This window comes from Entelurus aequoreus, linkage group LG09 (genome assembly GCF_033978785.1).
Source record: "Entelurus aequoreus isolate RoL-2023_Sb linkage group LG09, RoL_Eaeq_v1.1, whole genome shotgun sequence".
In the NCBI taxonomy this organism is placed as follows: Eukaryota; Metazoa; Chordata; class Actinopteri; order Syngnathiformes; family Syngnathidae; genus Entelurus; species Entelurus aequoreus.
Genome location: NC_084739.1, coordinates 71204970 through 71221831, shown reverse-complemented (window position 1 = coordinate 71221831; position 16862 = coordinate 71204970). Strand labels below are relative to the sequence as shown.

Below are 16862 nucleotides of genomic sequence, written 5' to 3'. Positions count from 1 at the left end.
GTATATCAGTATGTGGAATTAAATGATGGAATGGATTAAGTAAAGAAGTTAAACAATGTACTAATATGATCCACTTTAAGAGGTTGTTCAAATGAATAGTGCTTACAAAGAACAGGAATTATGAGAAACACATTCAACCTTATTGAAAATGGGATATTCCTTTAATCTCGTATGTTTATCATTAATGACTTTATTATCTATTACAAGAATTCACTAATGTCATTGTGCTACAAAAAGAAGTCAGTAAATGAACGTACTGTATTTTCCGCACTATAAGGCGCACCTAAAAAGCTCCAATTTTGTCAAAAAGCTGACAGTGCGCCTTATAATCCGGTGCGCCTTATATATGGACCAATATTGAGCCTCCAACAGGTAAAAGTTTCAATCAATCAATCAATCAATCGCAACTACGGTAAGCAGCCGCCGACTTCATTTTCCCCCGTCTTCATTTTCCCCGGGGGGGCGGCTGCTTACGGTAGAAGAAGAACTTCTTCTTCTACGGTAAGCAGCCGCCCCGTAGAAGAAGAAGAAGCGCGCGGTGCATGCTGGGGTATATGACTGCGCGAGGCGTGCCGTTTTGATTTCCATTTGTTTGTTTATGTAAAGACCCCAAAATGTCTCCTATTAAGAGACACGCTTACGACGCAGAGTTTAAACTTAAGACGATCAGTCACGCAGTAGAACACGGGAATAGAGCAGACTGACTCCATTAATGACGACTTCGATGTTGGATGCCGTATTCGCCCGACTGTTTAATTCGGACACTGAAGAAGAAGAAATTGAGGGATTTGTGGATGAGGAATAACTTCATAAAGTGAGCTTTACATGTTTATTTTGTGTGTTGTGTTGTGTGACATTAACGTTTGAGCAATGTTGAGTTATTGATATATTGTTATTGCTCTGCACTATTTGGAGTGTTACTATATTGTGGTTGCACTAACGTTTGATTTACCATAACAGTATCACTGTTTTTTACCTGTTTATTGAATCAGGGAAAAGATCCCCTCCACTATATGATATATATGTTGCACTACATGTTGTACCTTGTTGTTGTTAAAAGATAAACAAAACACCACGTCACTGACTTTACCTCGGGGAAAATAAAACAGCTGTTTATTCATTTTGGGAGTGAACAGAGTTGTCAGAATGCTGGTTTGTAATCTATTAATAAAGTTTGACTGACCTATCTGACTGTTTTGTTGACATTCCCTTTAGCGCAGCTCCATCTAATGGATGCATAGGTGCGCCTTATAATCCGGTGCGCCTTATATATGAACAAAGTTTTGAAATATACCATTCATTGAAGGTGCGCCTTATAATCCGGTGCGCCTTGTAGTGCGGAAAATATGGTATGTATATGTAAACACTCTGAATTGGAAAGGGGTAGGATTAAATAAGCTTTGCTTCTTCCTACTCCTTTTCTGACATGATTTATAGAGCAGTGACTTTTTTCAACCACTGTGCCGCGTGAGATAATCTAATTTCACCAATTTGGGTTAAAAATATTTTTGGCAAACCAGTAATTATAGTCTGCAAATGATGTGTTGTTGTTGAGTGTCGGTGCTGTCTAGAGCTGGGCAGAGTAACCGTGTAATACTCTTCCATATCCAAGCTATTTGTTTTGTAGATGTCGGAAACAGCGGGAGGCAGTGTGCAGGTAAAAAGGTATCTAATGCTTAAACCAAAAATAAACAAAAGGTGAGTGCCCCTAAGAAAAGGCATTGAAGCTTAGGGAAGGCTACGCAGAACAAAACTAAAACTGAACTGGCTACAAAGTAAACAAAAACAGAATGCTGGACGACAGCAAAGACTTACTGTGGAGCAAAGTACATCCGAACATGACATGACAATCAACAATGTCCCCACAAAGAAGGATAAAAACAACTGAAATATTCTTGATTGCTCAAACAAAGTAGATGCGGGAAATATCGCGCAAAGGAAGACATGAAACTGCTACAGGAAAACACCAAAAAAAGAGAAAAAGCCACCAAAATAGGAGCGCAAAACAAGAAGTAAAACACTACACACAGGAAAACAGCAATAAACTCCAATTAAGTTAGGGTGTGATGTGACAGGTGGTGACAGTACACCTACTTTGAGACAAGAGCTATAGTGATGCATGCTTGGTTATGCTTTAAAGTCCTATCCAACCATTGCGACAACTTTTTACTGTCACCTGAGTTTTTTTATGATTTCTGCTGGTGTGCCTCTGCATTTTTTCTACGCAAAAAATGTGTCTTGGCTTATATATATATATATATATATATATATATATATATATATATATATATATATATATATATATATATATATATATATATATATATATATATATATATATATATATATTATATATATATGTATGTATGTATATGTATGTATATATATATATATATATATATATATATATATATATATACAGTATATATATATAAGAAATACTTGAATTTCAGTGAATTATATATACATATATATATATTAGGGCCATGAATCTTTGGGTGTCCCACGATTCGATTCAATATCGATTCTTGGGGTCACGATTTGATTCAAAATCGATTTTTTTTTCAATTCAAAATGATTCTCTATTCATTCAATACATAGGATTTCAGCAGGATGTGGGATAAGGGAGACTTCTAGCATAGTAAATAACATTAAACAATTTCCTTGTATTGTCTGTAGATTGTTAACCTTCCATGAAGCCAGTTTGGTCAGTATGAATTAATTTTCCTATTACATTTGATAATCGTGTGGCTAAGATTTTTGCCAAGATTCAAAAGGATTGTCTATTCATGGAATACATAGATTTCAGCAGGATCTACCCCAGTCTGCTGACATGCAAGCAGAGTAGTAGATTTTTGTAAAAAGCTTTTATTATTGTAAAGGACAATGTTTCATCAACTGATTGCAATAATGTACATTTGTTTTAACTATTAAATGAACCAAAAATATGACTTATTTTATCTTTGTGAAAATATTGGACACAGTGTGTTGTCAAGCTTATAAGATGCGATGCAAGTGTAAGCCACTGTGACACTATTGTTCTTTTTTTTTATAGATGTCTAATGATAATGTCAATGAGGGATTTTTAATCACTGCTATGTTGAAATTGTAACTAATATTGATACTGTTGTTGATAATATTCATTTTTGTTTCACTACTTTTGGTTTGTTGTGTGTGGTGTTTGTGTCTCCTCTCAATTGCTCTGTTTATTGCACTTCTGAATGTTGCTGGCTCGGCTTTGCTTTTGGAATTGGATTGCATTGGTATGGTATTGCTGTGTATTGTTTTGTTGGATTGATTAATTAAAAAAATAAAATAAAATAAAAATCGATTTTTTTTAAAATGAGAATCGATTCTGAATCGCACAACGTGCGAATCACGATTCGAATTCGAATCAATTTTTTCCCACACCCCTAATATATATATATATATATATATATAGGGCCTTCTGAATATCTCCCTAATTCTGAGGTCTCAATGTTGGCAAGTATGATGATTACACAGGTATGTTTGTTTACAAATACCATGATTTTGCTCATCCAAAAGCCAATTTGGCTTACTTTCGTGTTCTTACCTGATGCAGGACTACATTGGTGTCTGGCAGCAGGTAATGTGGAAAAGAGCACAGGTGTTCTTACTTGATGCAGGACTACATTGGTGTCTGGCAGCAGGTAATGTGGAAAAGAGCACATGTGTTCTTACCTGATGCAGGACTACATTGGTGTCTGGCAGCAGGTAATGTGGAAAAGAGCACAGGTTGCTCTCAATGCTGGCATCTCTCCGCAGCACGGCGGACTCCTGCCCGCACTGGCCGCACACCTCACTTCCACACCAAATATCATCTCTCAGGTAATGCTCACGCACTATTTTCATCACTTTCCCAGTGCGCGTCTTCTTCACGAAGGTTTTGGACTTCAACATGACGACAGTAAATGATTGTACAAAGTCAAGTTGTTGTGTTTACGCGGCGCGTTTGAGTGGAAACACAACACTCAAGTTCCCATGCGGCGCTCATTCAGCAGGCCGACAAAAACTATACCGGGATCTTAGAGGACTTCGTGGAGGTGTTTCCTAATAGCAATTGATTTCTCCAGTTGGAATTAAACTCACGTGTAGGTGAGACAATACAAAAATCCATAAAACCCACGAAAAATGTGACGTTATAATGAGGAATTTGTCTTTGTATGTGGGTTACGTTTTAGTCGGCCATCTAAATCTTGCTTAGTGACAACAACAAAGCCAAAGATGACATCCGCTGCCTGGGAGATTTCGTCCGAGGGTGTGCTTTTTCTACAGCGCCTCTTGCGTTCAAAGGTAATACTGCATACGTTGTGTCCTGCCAAATGAATTGCACTGAGTGGAGCGGATCACCACTCCAAGATGGCGGCGCCGCGTCTCGTCAGCGCCAGTAGGCAGTAGCGCTCCATGCTGCGTACTCTTAGAACATGTCTATGCTGGGCATCATCTAGTGGTTGCACTACACGCTTCCTACACACAGGGGGCGCTGTGAGAAAGACCACCTTGCAACTGTATGGAGACGCTACATCCGGTTGTTAGGCGGAAACCGGAGCGGGACTCTTGAAAATAACAGTCTGCTTGTGACAGCTCGTCTTGATGTCGCCTCCGTGTTTGGACTTTATATCATGTTTTATAGGGACATTATTACAATGGCTCTACTGTGTTTGGACTTTATATAATGTTTTATAGGGACATCATTACAATGACTCTACTTCAGAGGCAACAAAGAGCTATGTAATGACTTGTAACTCGACTAATTGTTTGTTAGCGTTAGCAAGCTAACGCAGAGGGGACAAAGTTGAAAGAGCAGGGCGGAAAATAGTGCAAAATGCCGCCCAAGAAACAGACGTCGGCAGCGGCGAACATCTCCAGCTCCTTGGACCTGGAGTCGGAGGACATCAGCCTGGAGACCACCGTGCACACCGCCGAGGACCTCTCCTCCTCCGACGAGCAGCGGGCGAGCTCCCAGAAGGTGAGCCGCCAGCTTTTATTTATTTATTTATTTTATTTTTTTAATTATTATTATTATTTTTTTTTATTTTTATTTTTTATTTTTATTGAACAACAAACATACATTTATAATTCACACAAAAGTCAAGGCACTTTCAACATCAAGGAAAGAAAACACAAGCAAAAGAAAATACAGATAGAGTAATAATACAAAAAAATATGAAAAGACAAAGTTAAAAAAAAAAAAATGTATTAAATCAACATGAAAAACACAAGATACACTTACAATTAGTGCACTAAGCCAAAAAACCTCCCTCCCCCATTCACACTCATTCGCACAAAAGGGTTGTTTCTTTCTGTTATTAATATTCTGCTTCCTACATTATATATCAATATATATCAATACAGTCTGCAAGGGATACAGTCCGTAAGCACACATGATTGTACGTGCTGCTGCTCCACTAACTAACCTTTAAAAGTTAATTTTACTCATTTTCATTAATTACTAGTTTCTATGTACCGTATTTTCCTCACTATAAGGCGCACCTTCCATCCATCTTCAACCGCTTATCCGGAATCGGGTCGCGGGGACAACAGCTCCAGCAAAGACCCCCAGACTTCCCTCTCCAGAGCAACATTTGCGACTTCCTCCTGGGGAATCCCGAAGCGTTCCCAGGCCAGAGAGGAGATGTAATCCCCCCATCTGGTCCTTGGCCTGCCGCGGGGCCTCCTCCACCTCTGCTGCCCCGAATTGGTCCGTCCGGAGCCTCCACTTTCACTGCCATCCACTTGGCAGCGCACCCGACCCCACTGGTTCCGACCGCGGGTGGTGGGCCCACGTGGTAGAGAAGATGGTGTGTACACGTAGCTTCTTCGGGCTGTGCCCGGCCGGGCTCCGTGGCAAGCCCGGCCACCAGGCGCTCGCTGACGAGCCCTACCTCCGGGCCTAGCTCCGGAGGAGGGCCCCGGGCTTCCTCCGGGCCGGGTAACGCATCCTCTTTCTCTTTCGCACCTAAAAACCTAAAATGTTCTCAAAAGCTGACAGTGCGCCTTATAATCCGGTGCGCCTTATATATGGACCAATATTGAGCCACAACAGGTCTGGTAACCCCAGCCTCTACTGTAGCGTCTATTCTGTGCGCCTTATAATGCGGTGCGCCTTATATATGAACAAAGTTTTAGAATAGGCCATTCATTGACGGTGCGCCTTATAGTGCGGAAATTACAGTAACTGTTTTTATATTGTTTTACTTTCTTTTTTATTCAAGAAAATGTTTTTAATTTTTTTATCTTATTTGATTTTTTAATTTTTTTTGAAAAGGACCCTATCTTCACCAGACCAGGTTGTCAAAGAAATTAGATTGTTTAAAGGGTTCTTAAAACCAGGTCCAGTCCAGATTATGTCCAGGTCGGGCTCAGCAACACACACCTTCATTTATGTACACTCAAAAATTTGAGTGGACAAAAAGGGTTACCTAAATCACTTTAAATGTTTTTAACAAATATGAGGTGGCGACTTGTCCAGGGTGTAACCCGCCTTCCGCCCGATTGTAGCTGAGATAGGCTCCAGCGCCCCCCGCGACCCCGAAGGGAATAAGCGGTCGAAAATGGATGGATGGATATCATTTTTAATGTTTCATTTATTTATTTATTTCAGGCAATGACGTAAAAAAAAGTACAAAGTTGACAACACATAATAATATAAATTAATATAGTGCAAAAGGTAATGTATAGTATGCAATGCATGATGGTCCAGTTTTGCCTGAAAGGGAGTGGGAAGAAGATAATTTATTTAATCCCACCCCCAGTTCTCCATTCAGTGATTATTCAATCAATCAATCAATCAATTTTTGCTTATATAGTCCTAAATCATGAGTGTCTCAAAGGGCTGCACAAGCCACAACGACATCCTGGGCTCAGATCCCACATCAGGGCAAGAAAAAACTCAACCCAATGGAATGACAATGAGAAACCTTGGAGGGGACCACAGATAAAACATCTTGAGTCACCATAGATTTTAAGGATAGAGGTATATTGCTTTGGTGATCTTTTGAAACAGATGTTTTGAACAACAACAATGATACTTTTCATACATTTTTTCATACGTAAACAAACTAGGTGACCCGCCAGCTGATCGAGAGGAAGCAGCTGCTGCAGAACGTGGAGCTGCTCAAAATCGAGCTTTCCCGGAAGAACCTGACCATAGACAACATGAAGGCTGACTACATGTTCAAGGTAACAATCTCATCAGCATGGCTCATTCACCATCTCTACTCCCATTGTTTTGTGTCCGCCAGTTGGGATACGAACATTGTTATTGTGTAGAAATATGGGGAAACAACTACAAAAGTACACTTCATTCATTAACGGTGTTACAAAAAAGATCAGTTATAATAATACATAATGTTGGATATAGAGAACGTAAAAGCACTTTATTCATTGAATCGAAAATACTGAAATTCCACCACTTAGTGAATTTGCAAACAGCTACAATTATACACAAAGCAAACTATAATCTGCTACCCCAGAATATACAACAATTCTTCTCAACAAAAGAGGAGGAATATAATCTTAGAGAAAAATGCAATTTAAAACATTTGTATGCACGTACAACACTTAAGACCTTCAGTATATCAGTATGTGGTAGTGATGCGTTGAAGAGGCGTCATGAAGCGTTTGGACCCATTGCAAAACTGTATTGATACTGTGTCGATACTGTGTCACTAAATACTGACATCTGCTGGACATTAAAAATCCCTACAGGCAACCTATGGACCGACTCAACTGACACTGATTTTATGACCTAGTATATACAGTAATATAAACCAAGTCATTTAGGATTATTTCATATCTCCATTTAAATAAAAATATATTTTTATCTTTTTTAGATACAGTCAATAAATAATGTGAACATGTATCATGACATGAAAATCTAAGAGAACGTGTTGTGAATGAGGATGCTTGGGGACTGGGAATTTTATTTTTTATTTTTTTTTACACATTTTTATTTTTTTTAAAAAAACAGTTTTTCCAACGTATTAAATTTTAGACGATTTCTCTTCTTAGTTATTATTTCTCCGGCTGTAGAAAAGACCCGCTCACAGGGCACAAAAGAGGCGTCAGTGCGACACAGTTCGCGTATCGGTCACGTGACCGAAACAGCTCATGACTTTCTCAAAGCGGTACGCGCACCGACACAGGGTTTTGCTCTATGAGCTCAACGCATGCGCCGATGCATCGGTGCATCACTAGTAGGTGGATTTAAATGATGGAATGGATTAAGCAAAGAAATCAAACAATGTACTAATATGATCCACTTCAAGAAACTCTTCAAATTTAAAGTGTTCACAAAGTGCAAAGAAGAAGAACCATGATAAATATTCTGAATTTATTTCATCCATCCATTCATTTTCTAGATAATCTTCTCTTAGGTTTATTTGAAAAAGGGACAGATACAGAAACATGGATGTCTGAAACAGTCATCCAATGTATGCATCATAGTGTTTGTAGACAAAGCTAATTAACAACATTTGTCCCCAACAACAACAACAACAACAACAACACAGATCTAACATCATTAAAATAGGAAAATAAAAAGAATGAGGCAAAGAGGAGTCCATAATAATGATAATAGTAATAATACAGACAAAGTGCAAACTAGATAAAAGCCAATAATAATAATGATAATAATAATAATAACTATGGGTGTAACGGTACGTGTATTTGTATTGCACCGTTTCGGTACGGGGGTCCCGGTTTGGTTCAGAGGTGTACCGAACGAGTTCCTACACGGACATATTAAGTAGTGTAACGCACGTTGTGTAAACAATGCACATGGAGGCACAACACACGGCATGCTTTAATTGATTGATTGAAGCTTTTATTAGTAGATTGCACAGTACAGTACATATTCCGTACAATTGACCACTAAATGGTAACACCCCAATAAGTTTTTCAACTTGTTTAAGTCGGGGTACAATCAATTCATGGTAAGCTAACAGCTAGCAGCTAACGGGCTACGATAGACTGATCATACGTCCTCTTTTCACCAGACATGTCATCTTTTGCGGAGCTGTCAGGGCGGAGTTTCTTAAATGCCTCAAATGTCCGGCATTTTGAGTTAGGGTTGCATGTATTTTCAATGTACGTTCAGGGTTAAGAAGGGGTTAAAAACAAAACAAATTGTGTAACGCACGTTGTGTAAACAATGCACATGGAGGCACAACACACGGCATGCTTTAATTGATTGATTGAAGCTTTTATTAGTAGATTGCACAGTACAGTACATATTCCGTACAATTGACCACTAAATGGTAACACCCCAATAAGTTTTTCAACTTGTTTAAGTCGGGGTACAATCAATTCATGGTAAGCTAACAGCTAGCAGCTAACGGGCTACGATAGACTGATCATACGTCCTCTTTTCACCAGACATGTCATCTTTTGCGGAGCTGTCAGGGCGGAGTTTCTTAAATGCCTCAAATGTCCGGCATTTTGAGTTAGGGTTGCATGTATTTTCAATGTACGTTCAGGGTTAAGAAGGGGTTAAAAACAAAACAAATTGTGTGTGCAGCAGCATTGGTGAGGGAGGGGCAGAGACAGAGAGAGAGAGAGAGTTATGATAAACGTGCATGCGTCGCCAGGCTCTGCTTTTTATCCATAGATTTATCACATTTAATTTTTTATTATCTATAGCAGGGGTGTCAAAAGTGTGTCCCGGAGGCCATTTGCGGCCCACAGCTAATGTTTTAAAGGCCCACTGCACATTCTAAAAATACTATTCAAATAAACAAAAACATAACAAAAGTGAAATAAAAAAGCTTAAAGGTTAAATGTAATTTAGAAAAAGTTGCAATGTTGACTAATAAAACAAAGCTGTTTTTTTTTTCTTTCAAACTGTCATTGCTCAAAACATAATATTGAATCAAAATCAATGTTATTATGAATTATTGACCTATCCAAGGTTCCCATTACTTCACATCAAATATTCCACTAAGAAAAATACAGAGCCGTCACCTCTAAACCGAGGTACGTACCGAACCGAAATGTTTGTGTACCGTTACACCCCTAGTAATAACACAGACAAAGTGCAAACTAGATAAGAACCAATTAGTAAAAATGAGTCAAAAGTAAACATGGGAACACGATTGTTGAATAGAGAATATCCAGCAGTGCAATGTTGTCCTGTGTCAGGTGGAGGAGCTGGAAGAGAAGCTGAACGATGCTCTGCACCAGAAACACGTGCTGACGCTGAAACTGGACAGTCATCTGAAACATGCCCAGGAGGAAAACAGGTAGATGCAAAATGCAAAGACAGTATTATCGCACAAAAAAGCACAGGTATAACATTTGTCCAGGAAGCACCAGGTGGTGCGGAAACAGGAAGTGGACACCATCGTGCTCCGGCAGCAGCAGCTGGAGGAGGCTAACCGGCAGATGCGAGAGAAAGCCGGAGAGCTGCGGCGCTCACTGAGGGATCTGGACATCTCCCGCGAGCGCTACCAGGAGCTGCGCAACCTCCCAGAGGAAGCCATGACCATTCAGGAGTTTGTAGCGGTGACTGCACCCACTGCTTCCAGCGCTCCATATTTATTTTGCCTGCATTCATTTTCTACTTTCTGTTTTCATGTCGGCAGGTGCGATTTTACGAGGCGATGACTCCTTTGAAGGCCGAGCTGGCTGAGGTCATCGTGAAGAAAGACACTTTGAAGGAAGACGTGGACACACAGCGGACTCAGATGAAAGCCCTGCTGGAGGTAGTGCACTCACCCACACGCTGAAGGGAGTCCACCCCTCACACATGTGTAGAACACACTCCTTTTGGAGGTAGTGCACTCGCCCACACGCTGAAGGGAGTCCACCCCTCACACATGTGTAGAACACACTCCTTTTGGAGGTAGTGCACTCGCCCACACGCTGAAGGGAGTCCACCCCTCACATATGTGTAGAACACACTCCTTTTGGAGGTAGTGCACTCACCCACACGCTGAAGGGAGTCCACCCCTCACACATGTGTAGAACACACTCCTTTTGGAGGTAGTGCACTCACCCACACGCTGAAGGGAGTCCACCCCTCACACATGTGTAGAACACACTCCTTTTGGAGGTAGTGCACTCGCCCACACGCTGAAGGGAGTCCACCCCTCACATATGTGTAGAACACACTCCTTTTGGAGGTAGTGCACTCGCCCACACGCTGAAGGGAGTCCACCCCTCACACATGTGTAGAACACACTCCTTTTCGAGGTAGTGCACTCGCCCACACGCTGAAGGGAGTCCACCCCTCACACATGTGTAGAACACACTCCTTTTGGAGGTAGTGCACTCGCCCACACGCTGAAGGGAGTCCACCCCTCACACATGTGTAGAACACACTCCTTTTGGAGGTAGTGCACTCGCCCACACGTTGAAGGGAGTCCACCCCTCACACATGTGTAGAACACACTCCTTTTGGAGGTAGTGCACTCGCCCACACGCTGAAGGGAGTCCACCCCTCACATATGTGTAGAACACACTCCTTTTGGAGGTAGTGCACTCACCCACACGCTGAAGGGAGTCCACCCCTCACACATGTGTAGTACACACTCCTTTTGGAGGTAGTGCACTCGCCCACACGCTGAAGGGAGTCCACCCCTCACACATGTGTAGAACACACTCCTTTTGGAGGTAGTGCACTCGCCCACACGCTGAAGGGAGTCCACCCCTCACACATGTGTAGAACACACTCCTTTTGGAGGTAGTGCACTCGCCCACACGATGAAGGGAGTCCACCCCTCACACATGTGTAGTACACACTCCTTTTGGAGGTAGTGCACTCGCCCACACGCTGAAGGGAGTCCACCCCTCACATATGTGTAGAACACACTCCTTTTGGAGGTAGTGCACTCGCCCACACGCTGAAGGGAGTCCACCCCTCACACATGTGTAGAACACACTCCTTTTCGAGGTAGTGCACTCGCCCACACGCTGAAGGGAGTCCACCCCTCACACATGTGTAGAACACACTCCTTTTGGAGGTAGTGCACTCGCCCACACGCTGAAGGGAGTCCACCCCTCACACATGTGTAGAACACACTCCTTTTGGAGGTAGTGCACTCGCCCACACGCTGAAGGGAGTCCACCCCTCACACATGTGTAGAACACACTCCTTTTGGAGGTAGTGCACTCGCCCACACGCTGAAGGGAGTCCACCCCTCACATATGTGTAGAACACACTCCTTTTGGAGGTAGTGCACTCACCCACACGCTGAAGGGAGTCCACCCCTCACACATGTGTAGTACACACTCCTTTTGGAGGTAGTGCACTCGCCCACACGCTGAAGGGAGTCCACCCCTCACACATGTGTAGAACACACTCCTTTTGGAGGTAGTGCACTCGCCCACACGCTGAAGGGAGTCCACCCCTCACACATGTGTAGAACACACTCCTTTTGGAGGTAGTGCACTCGCCCACACGATGAAGGGAGTCCACCCCTCACACATGTGTAGTACACACTCCTTTTAGCTCAGGGGCCGCCTGGAGCAAAATCCACCTGGACGGGTAAAACCATGGCATGATAACTTAAAAATACAACTACGACAACTTCAGATTGTTGTCTTTGTTTTACTAAATAGAACGAGCACATTCTGAAAATGTACATATCATAAATAATCCTCTTTTCCAATGTTGTAAAAATGTGTAGAATAAATATTACATTTCAACATTTATGTAAACCAAGATTTGTGTCAGCCTGCGACACATAGTCATTTTGATAGTAGGCTAATATAACAAGTATAGACATTTACATCATGTGTTGTCTTCATTATAACACTTATATAAGACTTTTAAAGTCATTTTGATAGTAGGCTAATATAGCTAATATAGACACTTACATCATGTGTTGTCTCCATTATAACACTTATATAAGACTTTTAAAGTCATTTTGATAGTAGGCTAATATAGCTAATATAGACACTTACATCATGTGTTGTCTTCATTATAACACTTATATAAGACTTTTCATTTTTTTGCAGCTGGAGATAGATTTTTTTTTTTGTATTTTTGGTCCTGTATGGCTCTTTCAACATTGCCAACCCCTGGTTTTATACAATTGTTGTAAGTACACCTCTGCATAACATTGTATCTTAGATAAAAAAGAAATATAGATCAACTTACGACAAAGAATAACTTTACTAACTTAGTTTTTTAGTCTGTGCATCAATTTGTCTGAAATTAAAAAAAATAAAGCTTTCATTAAATTTGATACTGAAAAATAAAATTAATTAAAGGCCTACTGAAATGAATTTTTTTTATTTAAACGGGGATAGCAGATCTATTCTATGTGTCATACTTGATCATTTCGCGATATTGCCATATTTTTGCTGAAAGGATTTAGTAGAGAACAACGACGATAAAGATCGCAACTTTTGGTATCTGATAAAAAAAAGGCTTGCCCCTACCGGAAGTAGCGTGACGTAGTCAATTGAACATATCCGCAAAGTTCCCTATTGTTTACAATGATGGCCGCCAGAAGTGAGAGAGATTCGGACCGAGAAAGCGACGATTTCCCCATTAATTTGAGCGAGGATGAAAGATTTGTGGATGAGGAAAATGCGAGTGAAGGATTAGTGGGGAGTGGAAGTGATTCAGATAGGGAAGATGCTGTGAGAGCCGGGGGTGACCTGATATTCAGCGGGGAATGACTACAACAGTAAATAAACACAAGACATATATATACTCTATTAGCCACAACACAACCAGGCTTACATTTAATATGCCACAAATTAGTCCCGCATAAAAACACCTAGGTGTTTGTTATGCTAGCTCCTAGCTACTAGCTCAAGCTAGTTATAGCTCGAGCGGGTTATATAGACGGGATCCCGTATATATAACCCGCCAATACAATTCAAACACCTGCACAACACACACACTCACTCAGCCCAAAGGACCGTTCACCTAACCCAAGGTTCATAAAGCTTATATATTTAACCAAAGTTACGTACGTGACACGCACGTACGGGCAAGCGATCAAATGTTTGGAAGCGCGCGGGTGGGACCTGATATTCAGCTGGGAATGACTACAACAGTAAATAAACACAAGACATATATATACTCTATTAGCCACAACACAACCAGGTTTATATTTAATATGCCACAAATTAATCCCGCATAACAAACACCTAGGTGTTTGTTATGCTAGCTCCTAGCTCCTAGCTCGAGCTAGTTATAGCAAGCGATCAAATGTTTGGAAGCGCAGCTACGTACTCACGGTATCGCGTCTGTGTATCCAAATCAAAGTCCTCCTGGTTAGAGTCTCTGTTGTCCGAGTTCTTCGATCTTGACTGCATCTTTCGGGAATGTAAACAATGAAACACCGGCTGTGTTGTGTTGCTGACTTCCCTCGCAAAATATCCCCTTCGCACCGACAACTTTCTTCTTCGCTTGCTCAGCTTCTTTCTCCATAATGCAATGAACAAATTGCAACAGATTCACCAACACAGATGTCCAGAATACTGTGGAATAATGAGATGAAAACAGCTATTTTGTATTGGCTTCAATGGGCTACCGATACTCCTGTTTCACTGGCTACGTCACGCGCATATGTCATCATCCAAAGGAGTTTTCAAGCGGAAGTTTAGCGGGAAATTTAAAATGTCACTTTATAAGTTAACCCGGCCGTATTGGCATGTGTTGCAATGTTAAGATTTCATCATTGATATATAAACTATCAGACTGCGTGGTCGCTAGTAGTGGCTTTCAGTAGGCCTTTAAGCTCAATAGACAATGAATCCAATTTGATCAGCAACATTAACTCAGAATCACAAAATATGAAACAATTTAACCTCCAAAACAAAAATAAATAAAACAATTTGTGCTCATTTCGTTTTTTTCTTTGACCAAAATGAGAAAGTAAAGATTAATGGTTATAATGAGCACGTTTTGTCGTGCTTTCGGAAGCGGGGTTTGATGCATGATACTGATAAAGCAGGGTCACACACGCCTCCCCTGAGCAGAGAGATTTTGTCATGAAAATGCTTGCTGAAATAGGAAGGGCGTACTTCCGATTGTGAGATACTGCCTGCATGTGTGCGGTCTAATCTTGACAAGTGGTTATATAGTGCAGCATAGCAGGCACGTGTTAAAGCAGCACTGTGTGTGTGTGTGTGTGTGTGTGTGTGCGCGTGTGTGTGTGTGTCAGCGGCGTGATTGACGAGCCACTTGAGTGCAACTGAGCACGCAAGTGAATTTGTACACTTTTATCTCAGCTCTCATCTCTTTCATCGCCCTCCCGAACAAAGACGGTGTGTGCTGCATGCACTCCAGATAAACTCAAGTGTCACACCATCACATCGTCAGTACCACGCTGCTTTTTGTCAAGAGTTTGCCATACTGACACATAGCGCGCAAGGGCACGCACTACACAAACACTCCCACGAGTGAGTCGTGTATTTACAGTAGGTTGAAAGAATTGAGGTGGTCAAAAAGGTTCTTTTGAGTGGAAAAACAACATCTTATTTTCGCCCTGCATCTCTTCCTGACGGTTTTAGCACCTACAAGGCCGCTTTCACCACCTGCGGCCTCCTCGTAGGCTGATTTATAGAAAAGTCCGCTGATGCTCTGAGGGCGTGATGTGGATGTAGAGATGTGGTGACACAAGTTGGTTACCTCCTGACAAGCAAGCACTAAATCTATTAACGCTCTTAAATCAGTATAGGTAGAGTTGTGTTTCAAATAGATTGGCAACACTAGGGGTGTAACGGTACACAAACATTTCGGTTCGGTACATGCCTCGGTTTAGAGGTCACGGTTCATTTTCGGTACAGTAAGAAAACAACAAAATATAACATTTTGGGTTATTTATTTACCAAATTTACAAAATCGTCCACCAAAAATATTTTTCTTAGTGTAATATGACAAAAACAGACTATCTTTGAATCTCAGTAAAACTAAAATAATGCTATTTGGTAATAGTAGGAAAGAGCATCATACGCAAATACAAATAGACGGAGTAGACATCGAAAGGGTAAAAGAAACCAGATTTTTGGGAGTATTAATAGATGATAAAATGAACTGGAAATCTCATATACAAAACATACAACATAAGGTAGCAAAAAACATTTCAATAATGAATAAAACAAAACACGTCCTGGGCCAAAAATCACTTCATATTCTCTACTGCTCACTAGTGTTACCATATCTGACTTATTGTGCAGAAATATGGGGAAATAACTACAAATGTGCGCTACATTCGTTTACCATGTTACAAAAAAGATCAGTTAGAATAATACATAATGTTGGATATAGAGAACATACAAACCCTTTATTTATTACCGGTAAGTCAAAAATATTAAAGTTTGATGATTTGGTAACATTGCAAACAGCTAAAATGATGTACAAAGCAATCTATAACCTGCTACCAAAGAATGTACAACATTTCTTCTCAACTAAAGAGGAGAAATATAACCTTAGAGGAAAAAATCATTTAAAACATTTATATGCACGTACAACACTTAAAACTTTTAGCATAACAGTATGTGGAATTAAATTATGGAATGGATTAAGTAAAGAAGTAAAAAATTGTACTGACATGATCCAGTTTAAGAGGTTGTTTAAATTAATAGTGCTTACAAAGTACAAAGAAGAAGAATTATGAGAAAAACTTCCAACCTTATTGAAAATATTCTTCATCTCAGTATGTTAATAATGACTGAATTAATTAATTACATATTACAAACTGTTGTATATACTAATTCATAGATGTTATTTTATTATATAAAAAGGTCAGTAAATGATTTTATATAATTGTAAATGCTTTGAAGTGGGAAAGGGGTAGGATTAAATAAGCTTTGCTTCTTCCTACTCCTTTTCGGGCATGATGTAAATGAAATGATATGAAATTGTGTGATGTATTATG

At 40.5% G+C, this 16862-nt stretch overlaps 2 protein-coding genes across 2 annotated transcripts in view; one reads left to right on the top strand and one right to left on the bottom strand.

Moving 5' to 3' along the window:
* The window catches only part of dis3 (DIS3 exosome endoribonuclease and 3'-5' exoribonuclease), a 38304-nt gene extending 34059 nt beyond the window's left edge, over positions 1 to 4245 (bottom strand). Inside the window, exon 1 of the mRNA XM_062059284.1 lies at positions 3703 to 4245. Within this exon, the coding sequence (XP_061915268.1) occupies positions 3703 to 3921 (219 nt within the window). The 5' untranslated portion in view covers positions 3922 to 4245. The remainder of the gene's footprint in view (positions 1 to 3702) is intronic.
* Positions 4246 to 4489: 244 nt separating this feature from the next.
* Positions 4490 to 16862, top strand: part of pibf1 (progesterone immunomodulatory binding factor 1) — a 78546-nt gene continuing 66173 nt past the window's right edge. The window contains exons 1-5 of the mRNA XM_062059287.1: positions 4490 to 4990; positions 7087 to 7203; positions 10162 to 10262; positions 10326 to 10524; positions 10605 to 10724. Coding sequence (XP_061915271.1) covers positions 4847 to 4990; positions 7087 to 7203; positions 10162 to 10262; positions 10326 to 10524; positions 10605 to 10724 — 681 coding nt within the window. The 5' untranslated portion in view covers positions 4490 to 4846. The remainder of the gene's footprint in view (positions 4991 to 7086; positions 7204 to 10161; positions 10263 to 10325; positions 10525 to 10604; positions 10725 to 16862) is intronic.